Source organism: Neopsephotus bourkii, unplaced genomic scaffold, assembly GCF_033783945.1.
Source record: "Neopsephotus bourkii isolate Nb327-2 ecotype Australia unplaced genomic scaffold, CSIRO-AGI_Nbou_v1 NB_1139, whole genome shotgun sequence".
Classification (NCBI taxonomy): Eukaryota; Metazoa; Chordata; class Aves; order Psittaciformes; family Psittacidae; genus Neopsephotus; species Neopsephotus bourkii.
In genome coordinates, this window is record NW_026901625.1 from 586,004 (window position 1) to 608,689 (window position 22,686).

At 60.4% G+C, this 22,686-nt stretch overlaps 1 protein-coding gene across 2 annotated transcripts; it reads left to right on the plus strand.

Moving 5' to 3' along the window:
- Nucleotides 1-2: 2 nt before the first annotated feature.
- On the plus strand, nt 3-21,810 carry TMCC2 (transmembrane and coiled-coil domain family 2). Of its 2 annotated transcripts, XM_061362825.1 has the most exons (5): nt 3-193; nt 7,112-7,612; nt 18,965-19,899; nt 20,257-20,392; nt 20,488-21,810. In XM_061362825.1, exons 1-5 carry the CDS (start codon nt 29-31, stop codon nt 20,797-20,799), a joined length of 2,049 nt encoding a protein of 682 aa, XP_061218809.1. In that variant the 5' UTR covers nt 3-28; the 3' UTR covers nt 20,800-21,810. The 2 variants fall into 2 exon arrangements, with proteins under 2 accessions (XP_061218809.1, XP_061218810.1); XM_061362826.1 differs by lacking the exons at nt 3-193; nt 7,112-7,612 and adding an exon at nt 15,960-16,218.
- Nucleotides 21,811-22,686: the final 876 nt, after the last annotated feature.

Consider the following 22,686-nt stretch of genomic DNA (forward strand, 5'->3'; position numbering starts at 1 on the left):
CCGCCGCCCGGGGGCTCGGCGCGCCGCTATGAAGCGGTGCCGCTCGGACGAGCTGCGGCAGCCCGAGGAGGACCCCGGAGCCGCGGGGGAGCCGCCCGGCGCTGCTGCCATGGAGGCCAAGCCCGGGGAAGCGGCGGCGGCCCCCGAGGCGGGCGCTGTCCCCCCGCCGCGCACCAAGCCCCCCGACCTGAAGGTGAGCACCGGGCACCTGTGGGCTGGCAGCGGGGCGAGCACCCCGGGGGGGCACCGGAGGGGGAGGACTCCTTGGGGTCCAGAGTCGGGCAAGCACCCCATGGCGTCACCAGTGGGGGTCCCGGTGGGATGGACGCCTTGATGGGGTGCCAGCATCCCCAGACCCTGGTCCGTGCCCTGCTACAGGTGTGACCTTGGAGGATGTGGGATGGGGATGCCCCGGGGCTAGGGATGCTCCCAGAATGGGGTTGGTCCTAGAATGAGTAAGGTCCCAGGATGAGGATGCTCCTGGGATGAGGATGCTTCTGGGATGAGGATGCTCCCAGGATGAGGATGCTGGTGGGATGGTGATGGTCCTAGAATGAGGATGGTCCCAGGATGAGGATGCTGCTGAGATGGGGATGCTCCCGGGATGAAGTGGTCCCACCTTGGGATGCTGCCAGATGGGGGATGCTCCCAGGGGTGGGAGTGCTCCTGGGGTGTGCAGAGCCCGGTGGAGAGCAGCCAGAGTCACCCCGGTGCTGAGTACGGGGGAGATGCTTGGGAGCAATGGGATTAGTGCTGCGGCAGCCGGGAAGTGACAGCGTGTAAATGGCCCCGAGGCTGCTCCTCCCGGTGCCTTCGGGCTGTGTCCGGTTCCTGAGGAAAACAAGTTACGCCGCGGCACTGCAGCGCTGCGGGAGGGAAGGGACCGGGTCCCGGCGGCAGGGATGCAGGGGGGCAGGACAGGGCCATCCCTTGGGAAATCGGGCAGAAATATGCCATGGGTTGGGAAGCGGAGCAGCTCTGAGCCCCGGCTGTTCAACAGGGTCCCATTGGTGTGGATGTGGTGGGGTTTGATGTTGCAGAGATGAATTCCCTGCTTGTAACTTTGGTGTTTCCAGGGGCTGCTCGCGGCAGCGCTGTCAAAGGCGGTGTGGTGGTCGCACCGAGGTGGTGATGGAGGTGCTGGGTTTCAAAGAGACCTGGACAAAACTTAGCCTGGCATCCCGGATGGAGACCCTTGCTGTGGGACACCCCAGCCTGCCGCTTGGCCTAGAAGGTCTCACCAGCATGGTCAAGGTCAGGGAAGCAGAGCCAGCCCTGCCAGGCTGCTGCCGTGCCTGCCTGCATCCCTTCCAGCAAGGCAGCCAGGAAGGAAAAGCCGTGTTCCCGTAGGAGAACTCGGCTGCTTTAAAGCGCAGGAAGCCCCATGGTTGGTTGCAGGACACGTGGTACCTTCCCCTCGATGTCCGAGCTGCAGCTCCTGCTCCTGAGGCTGTTTTGGCTTTGCTGACGTGATGATACAGCTGCTGCTGCCCTAAAAACAGCCGGAGGGGAGAGCCTGGTGCCAGGGGAAGGCGCATCCATGGGGATATGCTGCTCAGGGCTGGGTGGAGAGGGACACCCTGACCTCGAGGAGGCTCAGCTTGGCTTGACCGGGGTGATGCTTCTCATCCGCATCACCCCCAGCCTCTCTCCATCCCATCTGGGCCCTTTCACCTGCACAGTGATTTAGAACGGGGGGGAGCATGGGGCAAAGGGAGCTGCAGCTTCCAAAGGGGATGGCCACGGAGCCAAGCATTCCTTGGTTGCTCATCCAGCTCGGAGCTGATGCTCAGCCCGGTCCAGCTCGCAGCAAGAGCAGTGGCCAAACGGCCATTGATTTTATTGATGCCCTAATGCAGGTTTGCTTTGTGCTGTTCACCTTTAACGCATTTGTAGCTCAGCAATTAATTGCCCTCATGGATGGAAGCCTCAGACTCGCTGTGCCAGGCAGGACACATGAAGAATTGCATCTTGGTGCTGCCCACAGGTGCCGCAGCGGAGCCGGGCGCGCTGCCTGGCCACGCCACAGCCACCGCGGAGTCAGCCTCTACCTCCTGTTGCTACCGTTGGTGGCATCGTTAATAGATCCTGAAGGTTTTCCTGCCCCAAACCCCCTCTGGCCCTGCCCCAGCATTCACTGCTGTGGGGTGGGTTCAGACGAGCAGGGCCCTTTGCTGTCCTCATGCTCGTGCCTGGTGTCACACACCAAGATCCATCTCCCTGTGGATAGGGAGCAAACACCAGATGTAAGCTCTTGTTTGCTGCCAGCTGAAGATGGATTTGAGCTGGCAGCCTGGAGACAGCAGCCTGCCTTGCGCTGTCTCCATTCCCTGACCCCGGCACATCCACAGCAGCTCCTGGCTCCAGCTCCTTTGCTGAGTGCGAGGGTTCCATTAGGGAGGCGAGGAGGGAGCTCTGGCACGGAGCACAGCGGATGCATGACACAGTCCTGCTCACAAACACATCAGGTGGTGGGGATCTCTGTGCTCTGCAGTGCAGTGACTGGAGCCATACAAAGCCCTGCAGAAGGAGACATCCAGCCTCTCGCAGCCAGCGGGGTCTCCAGGGTGTCCCACCACCACGGTGTTCACCTCTTGGCCCCACTCCCGCTTTCAGGCACCTCTGGATGTTTGCCCTGGCTCTCTTTCTGTTTTCCCAAAGGAGACGAGGGTTGAAAGTTGAAGCCTGGCATCGTTTCCATCTCCAGTTTCACTGTCTTGGTCTTCCTGGCTCCCACCTTTTCCTCCTTTGAACCTGAAAGCCAAGGACAGCAGGAGTCCGGAGGCACTGGCCTAAAGCTCTTCCCTTTTCCCAGGGCCTGATCCAAACTTTATATCCATGGACATGAAGCTTCCCCTGGGCTTCCTGGAGCTGGGGAACCTCCCCTAGGGAGGAGGGGGATGAAAGACAAGGGGAGGCCCCACCATGGGAAGTTCAGTGCCCAGCCCATAGGGGTTGGGATGGGGTGAAGCACTGACCTCCCGTTGCCTCATGGCAGCTCAAACCCAGCTAGTTTAATCCTTTCACTACGAGGGGATGGGTCTGGGGTTGGGGACCCCATGATGTGGTTCCCAGACCCTCCATGCTGGTGCCTGTGCAGACTGCAGGGAGGATGTGAGGAATCCTCCTCTCCATAAAGGTCTCCAGCCCCTGTTCTAAGCCCTCAGGTACATTTCTAGTTAATCCCACGCACATCCAGGCATATTTTGGTGTGGAAAGGACACGGCCAAGGTGAGCCGGCTCCCTGCGGTGAGCGGGATGGAGCTGCTGTTGTCAAGCAGCTCGAGCAGGAGCAGTGCAGTCCCTGGAGCAGACGCATCCATCATCTCCTGGGGCATCACTCATCCAAAGCACTCAGGCTGCTGGCAGGGACCCCAGCAGGTTCCCACTCTCGCAGTGTGGAGCTGCACACCAGGACCCCCCTGATCCCATCCTCCTGTTGGGGTGCATCCAGAGGGACATCAGGTCCCTGCTGGGGTTGTGCCAGGCGCAGCAGAGGGCAGGAGATGAGACCGGGATGCTGTGTGCTGTGTCCCTGCAGGCACACACTCATGTTGGAGTGGGATGCTCCATGCCCACCTGCCCACAGTGCCATCCCCCAGGGTCCCATCCTTGCTTCCCACTGCCTTTCAGCACGCAGCATCCCAGCAATCAGTTCGGGAGATGCAGAGGTGACAGCGTGGGAGAAGCCGCTCGCTGTTATTCCCCCCAGGAGCACATCTGGCTCCTCTGGTAGCAAAGATCTCACCCTGGGAATGCCACCTGAGGCGGGGAGCTGGTGGGGGCCTGCAGCATCCCCATGGCCACATCTGGGAGCTGTTGCTGGCCCTGCAGGTGTTGCTCTGGAGTGGCTGGGGAGCAGCGTTTGGGGAGAGCACTCACAACGTGACTAATGTTTGTCACATGGCTGTGCTCTCATCCTGGCCCCGGGAGGAGAAGCGCGTGTGGGGGAGTGCTCGCGTTTCCATTTTAGAGCATCCGTGCATTTTCCTTGGCGTTTGTGGCAGCGGGAGGAGAGGGATGTGCCCAGGACCGCAGGAGGGTCCACTGGAGAAAGCAGCAGGAGGGCTGGGATGGGATGGGATAGGATAGGATAGGATAGGATAGGATAGGATAGGATAGGATAGGATAGGATAGGATAGGATGGGGCAGGATGGGATGGGGTGGAACGGTCTTCCACTGCATCTGTGCGATGTCTTTAAAGGGCTGCAGAGCCTTGGCTGGAGCCTCTGGGCGGGCCATGGCCATGAATAATTAATCACAATGGTAATTAAGCAGGATTTGGCAGCGGGCGGCAGTGCCATGAGGTCGTGGCAACCAGATCCTCTCAGTGTGCGTCTGAAAGCCGAGTAAGAGGTTTGGATGTCGGGGCAGGGCTGGAAGTTAGTGAGGAACTGGGAGGTTTCAGGATGTGTGGCAGCAGCAGGAATGCTGCAGCACATCCCTGCACAATGGGCACAGGCAGCACCAGGAGCATTTGGTGTCTCCTGTGGGACATTGCCAAAGAGCAGTGTTCCAGACCAAACCCTGCAAGGTAGTGTTGGTTTGGGTTAAAACGGGGGCTTTTCAGCTCTTGGCCAGGCTTGGCTTGTCTCAAGAACTGATCCACTTACCTGGGACATGAAGCAGGAGCTGCTCCTTTGAAGTCCATGGAAACAATCCCTGCTGCCAACTGGGAGACCCTGGCTGCAGTAAAGGAAAAGACAACAGAAGTAAAGCTATCTCTGTATCAATCTCAGTGCTTTACAGCTGTCTGTACTGAGAAACGAGCCTCTGTATCCCCTGCATCAGTTATTAAGCAATGGCTGTTCCAAAATAGCCCGTGCAGATGCTCTGCTCTGAGCCACGAGCGGTTTCATGCCAGAAAATGCCACTGCTTTGGAAGTGCAGTAAGAACCCTGGAGTAATGTGGGAAAAGAGAGGCTTTCCATCAACAAATGCTCTGCAATAGCACTTGTTTGTGGTGACCGTTCCCAACAACTCTTTAATGTAGGAAAGCCTTGAGCTTGGCAAGGTGAGGTTCAAGCCTGGAGCAGTGGTGCTGGCATTCCTCTTTCTGCTCTCCTCCCCTCTTTCCCTGTGCTGATCCCTTCCCATCCCACTGGGAGTCTCACCTGCAGAGCCCATGAAAGGCTCTTTCATTAACACTTGGAAAGGACCCCACGGGCTTCTTTTTAGAGGTGAGTTTCTATCAGATAGGCCCAGAACCCATCTGAGGAGGGAAAACTCTCCTTTATTTCCTTTATTGTTGGCTTCACCTTCATTTTGGTTACACTCAAGGAAGGAAGTTGGTCGTTTCTTTTCGTGGAGACCTTCTAAAGGGCTAACTGTGCCATCCCCTTGATGGGAGGAATCTGTGGGTTTGTAGTTATTACCTACCTAATGCTGCCTCCGTTTCCATAGAGACTCTATAAATAGAATAAAATTTAAATCACTATTTCCCAAAGTAGCACTTCAGCACCGTCGATTTATTATGTATTTCCTAGGAAAAACCAAAAGGTCAGGAGTTTTCACGGGGAGTGGATAACAGGAGGATTAAAGTGTTTAGTGACAGGATCTGATTGCTGATTCCTTGCCAATACTACAGGTGCGATGGGGATTAGGCCCTTATGGATTTGTGACTCCTGGTGTTCATTCTTTACTATGAGGGTGCTGAGGCGCTGGCACAGGGTGCTCAGAGAAGCTGTGGCTGCCCCATCCCTGGCAGTGCTCAAGGCCAGGTTGGACACAGGGGTTGGAGCAAGCTGCTCCAGTGGAAGGGGTCCCTGCCCATGGAACTGGATGAGCCTTAAGATCCCTTCCAACACGAACTTTGATTGCATGGTTCTATGCCCAGGGTTTTAAGGAATCCCTTCTGGCCATGAAATCCTCCATGGTCTGCAGCTCCGGAGGTCGTGTCTCAAACGTCACTGCTTTGCCAAGCAGCTCCCAGTCCTGTGCCCATCTCCCACTGGTTTTCAACCACCAGTAAATGCGGTGCTGCAGTTCCAGGAACCAGCATCCCTGGGGAGAGTCCCGGGTGCAGTACATCCGTGCGGAGATGCCCCTGAACGTCAGCAGGGTCAGGACTGGTGTCCTCACAGGCAGCGTGCTCGGCTCCCCTCCAAATCCCAGGCAGAGCAGCAGGGCAGACCTGTGCCTTGCGAAGTGCTGGGTTCCCGGGAGCTGCGGGTGCTTTGGGAGGAGAGAGGCTCTTTCATTGTCCCAGGATCACAGTTGCTGCCTGGCAGCTGCCATAGACCTGGGATCTGGGATCCATCCTTTGCAAGTGCTGGAAGTTGCCACCCACAGCACCAGGGATTGCGGAGGGAACCCAGCCAGGATCTCTTGGGGATGCAAATCTGGGCATTCCAGTGGCTGCGGGGAGCCCGCTCCGGAGTGACCCGGCTGTAACGTGAGCAGGATCCGTTCCACATCCATATTGCATGACCCGGCTGCAGCCAGCGCGCTTCCCAGGAGCCATCCCAGGGAAAGTCGTGTGGGAAAACAGGGCTGAGCCCCCTGGGACAGGGAACCCATGGGAGCAGCGTGCCCCAGGCACCAGTGCTGCCCAGCAGGGACTGCATTTGGTGCAGTTCCACCTCCATAAGCGAGGCCAGCCCGGTCCGTGCTGTGCTCAGGAGCCATGGAAAATCCCCCAGGGAGAAGCGCTCCCTGATCCTGTTCCAGCCAGCAGCTGCTCCTGGCACTGTGGCCAAGGCTCCGAGGCTGGGAGTAACCCCCATTGCACTGAAGGGTCTTTCTGCTGCTCTTTGCTGCGTTTCGGGGTACCTGCTGCTGCTCCAGCATGGGGAACGCTGTTGGAGCTGCGTAGTTTGGGACATCCCAAGCCACCGCGCTCAGCCCGGTGTGCCATCGAATGGCCACTAATGCTTAATGCTTCTCCGTGGGTGTCCAGTGAAGTGCTCGAGCAGCGCTGTGTTCCTTTCCCCAGGGCTCTTTGGGCTGCTGTGGGGTCACCAGAGCCCTGCGGAAGCCCTTTGAGCCCATGAGCCTTGTGTTTGGGTTCGGTGCTGGGGCAGGCACCGTCCTCCCGAGCCGTGGGTGCTGAGCAGGGCGATGCCGTCCCCTCCCGGCAGTAACCGGGGCTCTTTCCTCTCCTCTCCCGCAGAAGATCCAGCAGCTCTCCGAAGGGTCCATGTTCGGCCACGGCCTCAAGCACCTTTTCCACAGCCGCCGGCGCTCACGGGAGCGGGAGCAGCAGAGCTCGCAGGATGCTGCACCCTGCGCCGCCTCCGACCATGACTCCCCCGACGAGAAGGAGAGGTCCCCCGAGATGCACCGCGTGTCCTACGCCGTGTCCCTGCACGACCTCCCGGCGCGCCCCACCGCCTTCAACCGCGTGCTGCAGCAGATCCGCTCGCGCCCCTCCATCAAGCGCGGCACCAGCCTGCACAGCGGCAGCCGGCGCGCCAAGAGCGGCTCCTTGGAGCCGCAGAAGGGGAGCCCCCATCTCCTCCGCAAGGCCCCCCAGGACAGCAGCCTCACGGCCATCCTGCATCAGCACCAGGGCCGCCCCAGGTCCTCCTCCACCACCGACACTGCCATCCTGCTGGCCGAGAGCGGGGCCGTCTACCTGCTCACCGAAGACACCGAGTGCCTGGCCGATAAGGTACCGGGGGGGCATGAGCATGCATGGGGGGCTGTGGCAGAGCACACCAAGATGCTGTCGAGAGATTGTCCCTCTGGCAACCCTGGGTGTGCACAACAGTGGCAGCCCCTGACTGGGAGTGAGTCAGGTCCTGAAGCTGCTGGAGCTGATGCTCCTGCTGCAGAGGAGCAGAGGCAGGGAGATGCCCAGCTCCGATTCCCAGAGTGGGATCTGGGGGAGAGAGGAAGGGATCTGTCAGGAGCTCTGTGCGCAGTGGGACCCGGCACGGGGCTGGAGGGGAGCCCAGGCAGCCCAGCGCTGGGTGTCTGCAAGGGGTTGGCCAAGCGGGTCCTGTCCAAAGTGAGTTTTAAAGCAGCCTCGTGCAGAGCTGGCAGAGAGGGCGACGCTTCCATCCAGCCCTCGTTTTCCTTTGGTTTTCCTAACTTACCTGAAAACACAGCAGTGACTTGGCAGAGCTGTAGGGCTGGGGTGGGGAGGTGGCCAGGGAGGTCCTGGCACCCATCAGGTGGATGAGGTCCTTGTGCTACTCCCCAGCAGTGGGACCCAGCGGGCGCAGGGACTGTGGGTGATGCTTCCCACAGGTTCCCCTTCCCCAGCCGCTTGTCTCTCCTTGGCACCGAGGGGGAAATCTGACCTGGAGACTCCTGCCCTCTGAGCGCATGGAAAGAGGATCAAACAGATCCTTTTCCTTTCTGTTTTCGCTCGGGGGGTTCAGTGCTGCAGCTGATGCTCAGAGCTCGCAGATGGTGCCAGTGCTGCTCCTCTGCCACAGCCACGTGGGGACAGGGCCGCTGCCAGGATGTGGGAATCTGGTCCCAGAGGATAACCCCATCATTGTAATCAGTGGCTTGGCTGCCCAGGTCCCTCTATTCCCCTTTACTATGTGCAAATCAGGACACCCTGGCCCTTCCCTGGCAGTCCCTGCTCCTCCCCACTGGCCCACGGCACCTGGACCAGGCACTTGGGCAGGGCCAGGAGCCATCCGGGTTGGTAACTTGGGTACCAGCAGCCAAAATTCCATCCCTCTGGCCTGTGGCATTGGCCTTGCAAGGAGCTGGGTCCCTCTGAGCCCCTGGGTTATGGCTGATGCTGTGAGCTCAAGCAGCTCGCACCGGGACAGAAGCTCCCGGGTCCGTGTCCGCTCCCGGAGCAGCACAAAGGGGATGAATAATTAACTGCATATGACACAAAGAGTAATAAGGAGAGAGGCGATACTGGGGCCTTTGTGAGGCAGTGGAAAAATATCCTGTTTAGAGAAACAAGAGCTGGGTGATATTGTCAGGCTGTATTATTTTCCTGTAGCCCTCGGGAAACCCATCCCCTGCCCTCATCCTCGGGGCTGGATGGTGCTGCCAGGCTTGAGCACACGTGGCTCTGCTCTGCCAGACCCCAGCGCTCAGCTTGCACCCAGTTTCCCCCCAGAAATGCCACGCTGTTTTCTCCACCTGTTGCATAAGGGCCTGAGCTCACGCTGGGTTAATCCCTTGTGGGATCGCTCAGCCTCAGCAAGTGCTTTTTGAGCAGCTACTGATTCCTATTGCCTTTTACTTTGTAATTGGCTTCTTGCAGTTTTCCCTTCCCTACCTTCGCTGCTCTGTTCCTCACCACCACTGGGCCACCCTCTGCCTTGCTGAGGCCAGGCACACATGGCTCTTCCCCCTTAAATCCCCCCAAGAGGCAGCTGCTGGGGAGCAGATGGGGTGGCTGGAGGAGGAGGGTGGGAATATGGCCTAGGCTGAGCATCCAGCGCCAGGCACTGGTCCTCACTGGGGCGCATGGTGTAACCCCAGAGATGCTCATGTGTCCTGCACTGTGCCCAGTGTGGGCATCATCACCAAGCCATGACCCCGAAGGGGCTGCTGGCCTGTCACCCGTGCCACACTCTGGGACAAGGCTGTGCTTTGCAGGGTGATGCTTCCCCTGCATCCTTCCACCCCGCTCTCTACCCACCCTGTGCATGCACAGAGCTTTGCATGAGGGTGAGCTGGCTCCGACATCCCCCTGCCTCCCACCTGCAGCTGCATACAGCTTGGGACTGAGGTTCTGTGTGTGACTGCTCCAGGAGCTGCAGCTGGTCGGTGGGTGCCCATGGGATGAGTGTTCCCCGGTCTGCAGCACCACGGAGCTCTGCTTGTTGGTGAGCTGGGAGGGCGCCCCTTCTGCAGGGCTGCGGGTACCACGGCACTTCCAGCATCGCTCTCCTGTGCATCCCATGGTGCATGGCCGGTGCTCAGCCCGAGCAGGGTGGCACAGTTGGGGCGTACACGGCTGCTGGTGCACCCGGGGGAGCGCACCCCGGTGACGGTTGTGGTTCACCCGAGGACGCGCCGGCAGCGGCTGGGCTGGGGCAGGGAGCGCGCGTGGTGACGGGAGCGCGCTCAGAGCTCTCCCCTTACCTCACTAATCCGCCCCTGGTGCCCCGCCAGCGCCTCGCTGGAGCCGCACGCAGGCGGCTGTGGGGCAGCCCCCGGGCCCTGCAGCGCTGGGCTCAGCCGAGCCCCGGGACTGGCGGGGCAAAGCCCCCCGGGGGGGCCCCCCCGATCCCCGCTGGAGCCGGCTCGGGGCGGCCGCGGGGTCCTGTGCCTGGTGCTGCCCGGGAGCTGCGCGGAGGCCTGCGGGGACTGCGGCATGGTCCACGCGCAGGTGAGACCCGCGCTGGGACGGGGCTGGGGATGGGGGGGGTCCCTCCGAGCCCCCCGCAACCAGCGCCGGGGGGGCCCGTGGGGCCGGGCTGGAGCGGGGCCGGCGAGCGGCCGTTAGAGGGCACCGTTACCGCAGCGGTAACGTCCGGGCCGGCTCCCCCGCTCACACGGGTCACGAGTGCGGGGTTCTCAGCCCCCCGAGCAGCTCCCCAGGGATGCGAGGGACCGGACCCGGCCCCTGCCCCTCTGCCCTCGGGGTCCCTCGCAAGTGACAGCAGCAGCGGCCGCTGCACCCCCGGGCCCTCCCTGTGCCACCTTCCCCAGGATGCTTCTCCCGTGAGACACAGGGGAGGAGCGGGGGGGACTAAAGGGGGTTCACGCCACATCTCCTCTTTGGGCTCACGGGCAGCTCTGGCTGCTGCGAGGCTGGGAGCTGAGCCCATGGCCTGAGTGCCCCATCTCCCTGCTCCTGTCTCCTCCATCCACACCCCTGCTGCCTGCCCAGCCTGGGGGAGGTGGGCCGAGGGTCCTGGACCTGTTCTTATGGCCCCGTCCCCACTGCCCTGCTGCCACCGGGCAGGATTCATCCTGCTAAATTTAGCTGCCCAGCGGGTCAGTGGCTATATCGGGGTGAGGCGGATTAGAGTCAGCAGAGAGAGTCCCTGAGCATCACCCCGGGTGGCTGTGGCCATCAGTGGCTGGGAGGCCATGGGACAGCTCAGGGCCACCAGGCAGAGCTCATCTCCCTTGCCCTGGCCTTTCCTTTCTGGCTACCGCGTGTCCAGCTCATCCCTGCTCCCTCTGGCTCCACAGCATCCAATCGGTTTCAGGGCAGGGAAGTGGTTTGTCACCTCCTACAGCTCTGGTTACCCAGAACGGGTCACAGGCAGCCTGCTTTCTGGAGGTGTGGAGGTGCTGTCACAGCTAAAGAGACACAGGACCTTCAAGTCTCACTGCTTTTGGTGCTGTTTCCACATTAACCCATGCAGGAGACTTGCAGCAGTGGTTTCCCCTCCCTCCCTGCCTCAGTTTCCCCAGCTGGGAGCCAGAGCCAACAGTTCCATGTGTTTGGGGAAGTCCCTTGCATCTCTTCAGTAGGATTTGCTGACAGAGGCAACGTGCATCCTCCCCTCCCACCCAAACTTCAGGCGAGTTCTGGTGTTAAAATCCCAGGGGAAGGAGCTAAAACAGGCCAGGGATGACTGCAAGTGTGAATAGAGGGAACGGTGGTGGTAAAGCTGTGCTGCCTGCAGCCCTCTGGCCCCACATCCCCTCAGCAGCATCCCAAGGGGATGAGTCGGGAGCATCCCTACAAGGGTTTTGGGGGGGGGGCAGGACTGACCTTGGCTGCATGGCAGATCTGGAGGTGTGAGAGCATCGTGTCCAGGTCAGCTCCCACCTCTCCACCTCCCCACGTGTCACAGGGGAACGAGAGCGTGAGCGAAGGGTGGTGGTGGGAACTCGTTCCCTCACTCCCGTTGGGGTGATGCGCTGAGGAGCACTTTGGGAAAAGCAGATAATAGCTGTGAAGACAAAGATACCCGCGATTGCTGCTTAATTAATTCAGCTGAAGAAGAATATCAGGCTCTCGTACTGATTCACCCCCTAGCAAAAGACAGCCTGTTCCTCAGCCTTCGTTGACATATGGCTGTTGTTTCCAGCCCACCAGCAGCTCCCGCTCCATGGCAGGCAGGCACTGGGAGTGCTGCCTGTCCCGGGTGATTTAGATGGAGCAGGCGGCTGGGGGTCAGCATGGATGCCCAAGGTGGGTAGGGCAGGACTGAGGAGGGAGTGCCCATGACTTTGCTGTGTTCCATTCTGCCCGTCCCCTCCCACCCCAGGGTTATCACTGAGGGCAGGGGTTGGCTCCTGAGTCAGGATGAGCAAATCAGGGTCCTGCTTTGTGCCTGCTCTCCTCTCCTCTCCTCTCTGCCCCTCCTGCTTCCCCCTCAAGCACACAAAACCTGCTGAAAAGCCTCCCAAACACCCTGACAGAGGGGCCAGAACCCGGGCACAGCAGGGGCTGGGGGTGCTGCTGCTGGCTCCAGTGCTGTCCCCCAGCAAGGGAAAGGGCAGTGCCATTACCTGTACAGCAGTGGGGGTCTGTCCACATGCTCCAAGTGTCCTCAGGGCCCTGAGCAGCCTCACCCGTGAGGGATGCTCCTTGAGCCCTCCCTGCAGTGTCCCTCCTGGTGACCTGCAAGCACAAGGGACAGTTCCTAGCCTGGAGGATGCGGTGTTAGGTGAGGGAACACTGGGTAGGGGAGGGCACAGCCCAAGGGATGGATCCCGGGATCTGCCCCTCTGGATCCGCTCCCCTCCTGCTGCCCCCAGAGCCCCGTGGGACGATGGCACCGTCCCAGCTGAGCCCGGGCAGGCAGCGCTTGGCGGTGCTGTTGTTGTGGAGGAGCAGGACCGGCCCCTGTGGCACCCAGCCTGTTCCCGGCTGCCTCCCTGCTCGCCAGCCTGTGCTGCTTGTTCTTGGCTGCCTCCCCTGCAAGCGCTCCCTGCGCCATCCTCGGCCCCTTCACCGCAGCCATGGCAGAGGGAGAGGATGCGGCTGCCTCCCGGAGCAGCGCCCAGGCGCTTTGCAGGAGTGACCAGGGCATCCTCATGGCAGAGCTGCATCCCCCCGAGCCCTGCCCCGGGAAGAGGACATTGCTCCTGAATTCGCTGCTGGGTGTCTTTGTGAGTATCCCCCTCTGCTCTCCTCCCTGCTCCTTAGGCAAGGCAAGGACTCGGGATGCCCAGGGATACGGGGTGAGGAGCTGCAGGCGATGGGCAGGCGGCTGCTGGGCTCTGTGCAGCTCCCTGCTTGCAAGGGTTGAGATCTTGGCCAAGAAGCCACTTGCTTTGGACACCCAATGCACTCAGGAGCAGTGTCCTGGCTCCCAGTAATCCATATGCAGCTCTCCCAGCCCGGCTGAGAGCACTCTAGTGCAGCTCAGCCGGAATTCCTCCTTGCTTCTCCATGCTAAGCCCATCCGCAGCTGCCACCCCATAAAGGCAAAGCCCAAGCCTACCATTTGCTCTGTGTTGTGTGGCATCACCAGGTGACCCGTCTCGTGGCTGAGATGCTCGGACCAGGGCTCTGTAGGTGCTCAGGGCTGGATTCTGCACCGCACACACCAAATGTGCTGTGATTCTGTGGCCATCCAGAGATTTTCTTTGCCATCCCAGCAGGGTTTCTGTGTGTGAAAGGGAGGGAAGAAGCTGCACTGCTGCTTTGCTGGGGCATCAACAGGCACCGGTCTTGCTTCTGCATTATTTGCTGCTCCTAAAATTCCCCTTGTGCTGGGGAGCTGAGAAGAGGCAGTTTCCTCTGAATGCAGCTGCCTGAGGTGCCCAAGGAATAACCAAGCCTCATCCCAAGCATCCTGGCATTTACCAAGTCCTTTATCAGGAAGCAGGGCTGTTCCTGGCAGCCCCAAAAGGCTGTGGGGGGAGCGGATGGGCTTTGGGGCAGCCCCAGAAGGGGGAGCTGGGAAGCAGAGGGTGTTTTCCAGAGTGCCTTGTGCAGCTGGGGATGTTTCCCACCCTGCTGAGAGCGATGGGAAGTGACCTCTGGCTCCTGAGCTGAAACGAGAAGTGATGCTATGAGAGACAGCCACCCAAAGATGATGCCCCTCAGTAACCTGCCCACAGGCATCCACGCCCCCAGGCTTGGCCAGGCTGCAAACCCCACCCTGGCTGCAGTGTCCGTGCGGCCCCAGGACCATCCCTGCTCCTTCTCACCCTTCCCATCGAGGCTGAGCACCACATGGGAGGCACGGCTGGTTCCTGCTCCTGGGGCTGTGACTGCCCTGGGGAGTCTGCTCTTCTCTGTGCTTTGGGTACGGATGGTACCACAGCCGCTGCTGATGGGCAAGCGTACAGGAAAGGGGCTCAGCACTGGTGTGCACAAAGGTTGCTCACGCAGATGGGGAAAGGAGGCTTTTGCCTCCAAGACCCTGTCCTCCGGAGAGCACAGACTGAGAAGCCCAGGGTGCTTGGTGCAGTTTGTCCCTTGCTCCCAAACACTCTCATCCAAACCGCTGCCAGGCATGGCTGGGGATACCCTGAGCAGGAATTTGGGGCCACGGCATCCAGAGCTTGGGCTAAAGGCATCCAAGGGTTTTAGTTCCTGGTGCTGAACTGTGCTTTGGCAGCTTCACATCACGGATCGGTCCATGAGAGCCTGCTCCAGCTCTGCCTCCTCCCTGCTCCGTGTGTCCGGGGCTGCAAGCACAGGCTGGGAGGGATAAAGGTGATCCAAGGAAATGCCTCCCTGGCTCCGAGCAGCCCGGCGAGGCTGCTGCTGTGCTGGTTTCCTCCTGTCACATCACTGAGGTTACCAGAGCAGCGCAGACAGCCCCTGCTCCGGAGCTGGCAGAGCCCAGCAAGGGAAGCATTCCCGCAGGGAAGCTCTGCCGGCGTCGCAAGGGTGTTTGGTGGCTCTGGTGAGGTTTAGGGAGGCTCCATTGGCAGGATAAGAAGGGACCAAAGGGATGGTGCTTTTGTGGAGCTGTGGAACCAAACCTTCCCAATCCATCCCTGCCAGGGCAGGACCAGCGCCAGCACGGGCAGCACTGAGCACCGTCACTCAGAGGTGCAGCATTGCACCCAGAGCCTGTCCAAGGCAGCAGGTTCCCCTGCCAGGGCATGGATGGATGGAGGGGCAGCCCAAGAGGTGATGGGAAGCAGGAGGCTGAGCGGTGCTGGGCTCAGCTCAGCGGTGGGAGCAGCACAGTCTTCCCCATTAAACATGCATCTAGGTCACGATCAGCTCATCGGTCCGGCCTGCACAATTCACTGTGCCTGGAAATGCTTCCTAAGCTGCTGTTGTCTCGTCGTTTGGTTGGGGTTTTAATGAGAAACAGCTCAAACCAGAGCTATAAATGACCCTTCCTCGTGTAGCCCCTGGTCTGGGGCTCTGATCTCCGGCTGTTTCAAACAGCCCCAGCATCAGCTCTGGGCACTGAGGGCTTTGGTGTGGCACAGTGTTAAGTGTGGGGGTTGAATTCTGCTTCCCTCTGTCGCTCTTATCCAGGCTTGATCCTGCAGCAGTGGGCACATCACCCTGCTCTGTGCACCCCCATCGGTTTGGGCTCAAATCCACAGCTCTGGGTCTCCTTTCCCGCCCAGGAATCTCGCTTTAGCCCCTCACCAGCTCCACTGGCCCCAGCAATAATGCAGTGCCTGGAGGGTGACTCAAAACTGCCACCAGCTCCTGCAGACCCAGAGCTCGCTGCTTGCTTTTTGGCTGTCCCATTTAACGTCTCCAGCACTTGTATCTGCTCAGCCGGATGGATGTGTTCCCGGGGCACCGCCTGTTCTCCCATCGGCTCGGTGCATCCTTCCCCATCACTCTCCATGGTGTGAGCGGGCTGGATCCGGGTCCATCCTGCTGCATGGTGTCGGCCAAGACACCACCAGGTCCTGGCACAAGTGGCTTTTAGCTCCCTCAGGCTTCCCAGTCGCTGCTTGGCGGCTGCCGTTGTCGGTCCCAGCCGGGGCTGTGCTTTCTGCCTCTGCCGAGCTCGGCGCCCTGGTACGTGACACAGCAGATGACAGGAGCCCGTCCCGACCCCCTGCGTCAGGGCACAGGCAGCGTATGGGGCTGGAGGCGTGTGAACATCCCGCCACAGGGACGGGGGGGTTGCGTTACAGCCCTGAAAGCTCCGGCGCTGGGAGCTGTAAACAGCTCTGGCGCGATTCCCGGCTCGGCGATCCCGCCGCAGCCACCGGCTCCATCCCGGCGCGCTCGGGGACACGGGGCCAGCCCTGACGGGGGCTGCACCGGGGTGTTCCTCCCCCCCCCTCGCTGCTACCCCCAAACTTTGCTGCCGGAGCTGCCGCTGTGCCCCGGCCATGGCCGCCTGCGCTGCCCGTGCATCACTGCCGGGCTCCGGGATGCAGCGGGGACGCGGCCGAGCTGCCCACACCGAGTAGCCCTGGGGAACCCGAGCGCTGCCGGCGATGGAGGTAGGTGCTGGAGCTGCTTGGGGTGGGGAGGATGGGGATGGGCAGGGAGAGCCGCGGGGGCTTTACCTACCTCCGCTGCTGGCGCTCGGTGAATGAAGCCCACCGGTACGGTCCGTGCCGGCGCAGGGGTGGGAGCTCGGCTGCGAGCTGAAACCTTCACGTTCCTGCCTGTATTATGTAAGGAAAAGCGTTCCCAAGCGGGTGCATGAGCAGAGGCAGCTGCTGCCGGGCTGCTGTGTCCGTGCAGGGCTGGCAGGGGAGCACACAGGGGCACAGGGCTGCCTGCTCGGGTCCCTGCCGCAGGCTTGAGGAGCCTGGGAAGTGAATCAGGGCTCCTGCTTCTATTTTCAGCCCCTGGGATGGGTAACGCGGTTGGGAGGGTCGGTGAGAGCTCTGCTCCGGCTGTGAATGCACGTGGGGACACCCAGAGCCCTGCCACGCTGGCTTTGAGTTGCAATCATCAAGCCATGGGGTGGATCCTGTCCCACATTGTGCCCATAAAGTGCTCTGGGGAAGAGGGGCCAGCTCAGAGCAGCAGGTCCTGGGTCTGCCCAGCATTCCCTGGCAGCTTGGTGGGACTCGTGTTCTCCACGCTTGAAGGTGCTCGTGGTGCTTGGTGCAGGTTTCATCCCCACGTTGTACCTCAGCTTGGAACCACGGTCACTCCTCATAGGGAAAGTCCTTGCTCAGGGTGGGTATGGAGCTGGAGCCAGGCATGAGCTCATCCAGTGCGCTTCCTAGGAGGCTGAAGGGGATGGAAACCGGAATAGTTCAGGGCATGAGGGAGCTTTGTGCTGAACTCTGCAATTACTGTGCAATTTGTTAGCAATGGGTTTCAATCCCTTCCAGCCCTGGGTGTGCAGGGACCCCCACAGCCCCTGCTGGGGCCACGGCCACAACCTGCGCCCCAAGCTCCTCACCTACCACCAGGCTTTGCTCCATCAAAGAAACCAGCATTGCATAACTGTGCCCAGCCGTGGCCCTCCAGGTCCTGTTTGCTCAGCTCCTTAGCTTGAGCCTTTTGCATATCTCAGCTGTCCTGGCTTGAATTCTGTTGATAAGAACAATTTCTCTCCCTGCGTCCCGCATTCCTCCCGCATCCCACATGAGCCCCTGCTCTCCTGCCTGGAAAACAAGCGCTAGGAAACAGCCCTTTCATTTCACTGTGCCGAAGCAGCAGGTTTTCTGCATGTAGGGAAAGTGTGCCTTCTATTAATCCCCTGCTTAATCCACTGCACAGTCATCGAGGCTTGCTGGGATTTAGCAGGCAGTGGCTGGTAATGCTGCAGGGATCGGTATTGTCTCTTTTGGGGGGTTGCTTTCAAAGCAATAACCTGGTGGGGCTTTCCCGTGGTGGGGCTGAGGGCAAACAGAGCTTTCAGTGGGACTCGGGTGAAGGTTTCAGCCCAGGCCTGTCAGCGTGGGTCAGCAGCACTGGATCCATGCCATTCCCCACCCCTCCTACCCTCCCAAATATGCTCCAATGAACAAACCCCAGAGGTCAGCTTTGCAGGGGCAAAGGTTTGGGTGATTCCCAAACCTTTCCCCTCTTTGGAAACAAAGCTTGAGCAACTCTCCCCTTCAGTGCCCCACTGGGCTTTCCCCTTTCAGCATCTCCGGGGCTGCCTTTTCCTTCTGTCTGGTTTGTTTCTGTACAAAGAATTGCAGATCTAGGCAAAAAAAAAGTCTGTTTCCTGCTTCTAATTTCTGCCCTTTGATAAGAAACCCAAGCAAAATCCTCTGTCTCCGTGCTGAGACCCTGGCATGAAGCCTGCGGGCTCCCAGCGGGACAGCAGCACCAGGGAAGGAGGAGATGCAAGGAAACACCAGTGTTTGTTCCTCCTTTTCCCAGCCCCGTGCAGGACCTGCTGCAGGCCGGAGTGTTCCTAAGCAGCATCTCGAGAACATTCCTCCCTCCCGCACAAGGCATTTCCTGGTGATAACACACTCCTAAGTAATGATCCCGCAGCATTATCCCTATTAAAGGGTCATTCGGGGAAAGTGTGATGGAAATTAGACATTATTCAGGTCTGCCAAGAGTATTTAACTCTCAAGCAGCTCTTAATTAGATGCCAGGAGCCATTTATACAACCACTGAGATTTGCATGGGAACCCCAGGAACCGGGAAGATCCAGTGACTTACTGGTCCAAGCAGCGTGGCCAGGGCGGAGTGTGGGAGGCAGGACCTGGCTTTGAGTGCAGGCTCTGCCCGTGATTCCAAGCGTGGCCTCAGGCGAGGAGCTCCCCCAAAGCCCCACTTGTTCTGTCTGTAAGATGGGAATGGGTTTGTGCCTGAGCTTCCCAGGCAGCAGCTTGTGCTTGCAGGAGGAGTCTGGCCCTGCCAGGCGAGAAACCTTGGGAAAGCAAGCAGAGGAGTCCCTGCTCCTGCAGCCTGCTGCTCCCTGGGGACCAGAAGACACCCACAAACCCTAACCCTAACCCAAACCAGGCAGTTCCCCTTCTGCTGCGTGCAGGAGGCTAAAAGGCAATGCCTGAAAAGGAGACTGAAGTCCCTCCAGGTAGCTCAGTTCCTGCGCTCTCCACTGGTTTGGTGGAGGTTTGACACTGGGCTCCAGGGGGGGCCTCCCCAGAGCGCAGCACAGGGGGAGAACCCCCCATGACCTGCTGGTGATGCAGCCATCGCTCTGGTCAACTGCTCTCCTGCCCAGCTCCATTCCCCTCCCACCCTCTGCCCAGGGCGGTACCTCTCTCCTTGAGCATCCTCCTCCTCTCTCTTTGCCCGCAGCTGGACAAGGGGGATGTGACCGCGCTGAGCCTGCCCTCCACCGCCGGGCACGGCGACACCGATGGCACCGTCTGCCTGGACGTTCCCGAGGGCACCCCCGACCCGCACAGGACGAAAGCAGCCATCGAGCACCTGCACCAGAAGATCCTCAAGATCACGGAGCAGATCAAGATCGAGCAGGAGGCCCGGGACGACAACGTGGCTGAGTACCTGAAGCTGGCCAACAACGCGGACAAGCAGCAGGCGTCCCGCATCAAGCAGGTCTTTGAGAAGAAGAACCAGAAGTCGGCCCAGACCATCGCGCAGCTGCACAAGAAGCTGGAGCACTACCACAAGAAGCTGAAGGAGATCGAGCAGAACGGCCCTTCCCGGCAGCCCAAGGATGTGTTCCGGGACATGCACCAGGGTCTCAAGGACGTGGGTGCCAACGTTCGCTCCAGCATCAGCGGCTTCAGCGGCGGCGTGGTGGAAGGCGTCAAGGGGGGGCTCTCGGGTCTGTCGCAGGCCACGCACACGGCCGTGGTCTCCAAGCCGCGGGAGTTCGCCAGCCTCATCCGGAACAAGTTCGGCAGCGCCGACAACATCGCGCACCTGAAGGACACGTTGGACGACGGGCACCCCGAGGAGGCCTCGCGCGCGCTCAGCGGCAGCGCCACGCTGGTCTCCAGCCCCAAGTACGGCAGCGATGACGAGTGCTCCAGTGCCACCTCCGGCTCGGCTGGAGGCAGCAACTCCGGGGCCGGAGCCGGCGGGCTGGGGAGCCCCAAGTGCAACACGCTGGACAGCCACCACAATAACTTCGACACCATCCTGGAGGAGCTCCGCGAGATCAAGGAGAGCCAGTCGCATCTGGAGGACTCCATGGAGGACCTCAAGGCGCAGCTGCAACGGGATTACACCTACATGACGCAGTGCTTGCAGGAGGAGCGGTACAGGTAGGGATGGGGGGGTGCCAGGGTGGAAGCGCATCACCCAGGTTGGACACGGGGGCTTGGAGCAAGCTGCTCTGGTGGCAGGGGGATGGAACTGGAGGAGCTCTATGGTCCCTTCCACCCCAAACCGTTCCATGGCTCTTTGGGAGCCACAGGGCTTGTCTGGCTAAGCCAGGGACATGGGGAGCTGCCATCCCTATTGCCCTCCTTCCTGCCAGACCCATCCCTTTGGCCATCGTAACCAGCTACAACCAGCAGTGAGGTGGGTCCAGGGGGGTTCTCAGTGCCAGGGGAAGGAGGGCAGGGGTTCTCTATGGGGAGACCTCCCTGCCCCAGCGCCCCTCCACCCCCTGTGTGCAGGTACGAGCGCCTGGAGGAGCAGCTCAACGACCTCACCGAGCTGCACCAGAACGAAATGACCAACCTGAAGCAGGAGCTGGCCAGCATGGAGGAGAAGGTGGCCTACCAGTCCTACGAGAGGGCACGGGACATCCAGGTAGGAGTTCAGAGCCCTCTGCACCCTCCATTCATGGGGCGCGGGAGAGAGGGTGGGCAGATGAGGTCCATGTGCTGACGTGCTGCCCCTTGCAGGAGGCGGTGGAGTCCTGCCTGACGCGGGTGACCAAGCTGGAGCTGCAGCAGCAGCAGCAGCAAGTGGTGCAGCTGGAAGGGGTGGAGAACGCCAACGCCCGGGCGCTGCTGGGCAAGTTCATCAACGTCATCCTGGCCCTGATGGCCGTGCTGCTCGTCTTCGTCTCCACCATCGCCAACTTCATCACCCCGCTCATGAAGACCCGCATGCGCATCCTCAGCACCGCCCTGCTCGTCCTCTTCCTCTTCTTCCTCTGGAAGCACTGGGACTCCATCAGCTACTTCCTGGAGCACGTCCTGCTCCCCAGCTGATCCACAGCCCCAGGGGGCTTTCCATTTCCTGCAGAGGAGAGGGCTGGGGGGACCGTGGTCCAAAGCCTTCAGGTTGCTTCTTCACACACTCAGTTCAGTTGCTTTCCCGTCTCTCCATCCTCGCTGCAGCCAGCGGTGAGCACTTGGAGCGTGTTGAGGCTGGGATCCGTTGGTCTCCTGGGATGTTTAAGGAGGGTGGGGTGTGCAATGAAGAGTTTTGGAAGAATCTGGTTAGATTGATGGGGTGCAGGGTTTTTCTAGGGTTTTGGGGGTGTTTTCTACGTGTAATTCTGTTCAGAAGGTCTGTGGGGAGGCCTTCTGCCGAGGTTCCCTGTGGTGGGAAGGGTTGAGCTGGACCGAACCCAGCTCCATGCAAACTTTCTGCAGGGAGAAGCGCGGGGTTGGTTGGGGCTGGAGTTTCCCTTTCACCCTTGACAACCAAGCCAGCAAAATCTCGGTCCTGGGACAGAGCAAGAGCGAAAGCAAAGCAGGTGCTGAAGGAGAACGCGGGTCCAAGGTGAACGCAGCAGAACGTGCGCATCCCACAGCCCCCCCCAGCCCCAGCGCCGCCCAGAGCAGGGCTGTGACACTGTCCCTGTGTGCCCACAGGGGCCCGGGCAGGCACAGGGGACCTGATGCTGGAGTGGGCTCCAGCACAAGCGAGATCCCCTCCGCTGCTTCCCCCTCCCTTATTTATTTCCCCCTCCTTTGGCTGCCGCTGATCCGATCTCTTCAGGGACCCCTGGACTTGCATCCGCCGCTGTTTGGCAGCCCCTGCACCGTGTCCTCTGTGTGTGTGTGTGTGTGTGTGTGAGCTCCCATTGAACCCAAGACTGGTCCCACTTGTGAACCCAAGCTGGGGGAGCAGGAGGAGGCGAGCAGGCGCCTTGGCAGCCCCTGCGCCAGAGCACAGCATGCTGGCTCCGATGGGTCCCAGATGATTTCATACATATATATTTATGTAATATATCTATACACACACATATATAAATATATATATAAATATGCAGAGTCACGGCCTCCTCTGGGACAAATGGTGCCACTCCACTGACTTTAGAACCAGTTTGCCTTAGCTGAGAGTTTAGCCCTTTACCTCTTTGGTGGCACTTCACAGCCCCATGCACAGGGCATGGGGTTGCTCTGAGGTCCCACAGGAGGGGCAGAGGCAGCTCCAGAGGGGAAGGTGCACATCTCCCACCTCCTCCACGCTCCCAGGACCAAGCAAGGACAATACAGACCTTTGTGGATGCTCTGTGAAGCCAGGTGCATCGCTGCAGGTGGCACCCAGGGCCCATCCTTTCTGGCCATTATCTCCATGAGCTGCCTTTGTTCGAGGTGGGGTTGCTCAGAGCTGCACTGGGTTTGGGGAACCTGCCCCATCCTCACGTTCCAGCCCAGCTCTCTCAGCCTGGCTCCAGAGCAGAGCTGCTCCAGCCCTCGCAGCATCTCCATGGCCTCCTCTGGGCTCACTCCAACAGCTCCAGGTCCCTCTTGTGCTGCTGCCCCAGCAGTGGAGCAGGACTGCGGGGGGGGCTCCCCATAGTCAGCAGAGGGGCAGGATCCCCTCCCTGAGCTGCTTCTCACGCTCTATGGGTGCACTCAGCACGGGGGTCTGGGCTCAAGCCGGGTCATGGGGAGCTTCTCATTGACCAGCACCGCCAAGTCCTCCCCCTCAGCACTGCTCCATCCAGTCTCCACCCAGCCTAAAGCTGTGCTTGGGATTGCCCCGGCCCGGCTCTCTTCACACCGTTGAGTACCTGCGGGAACAAAGCCGTGAGCAGCCGCATCTCCGAGCCTGAGCTCCCTGCGTTCTGCCCGAGCCCAGACCCCGAAGGGAGGAAGGGGACGGCGGAAAAGCCTCGTTGCTACCGGTCTTACCGAGCGAGA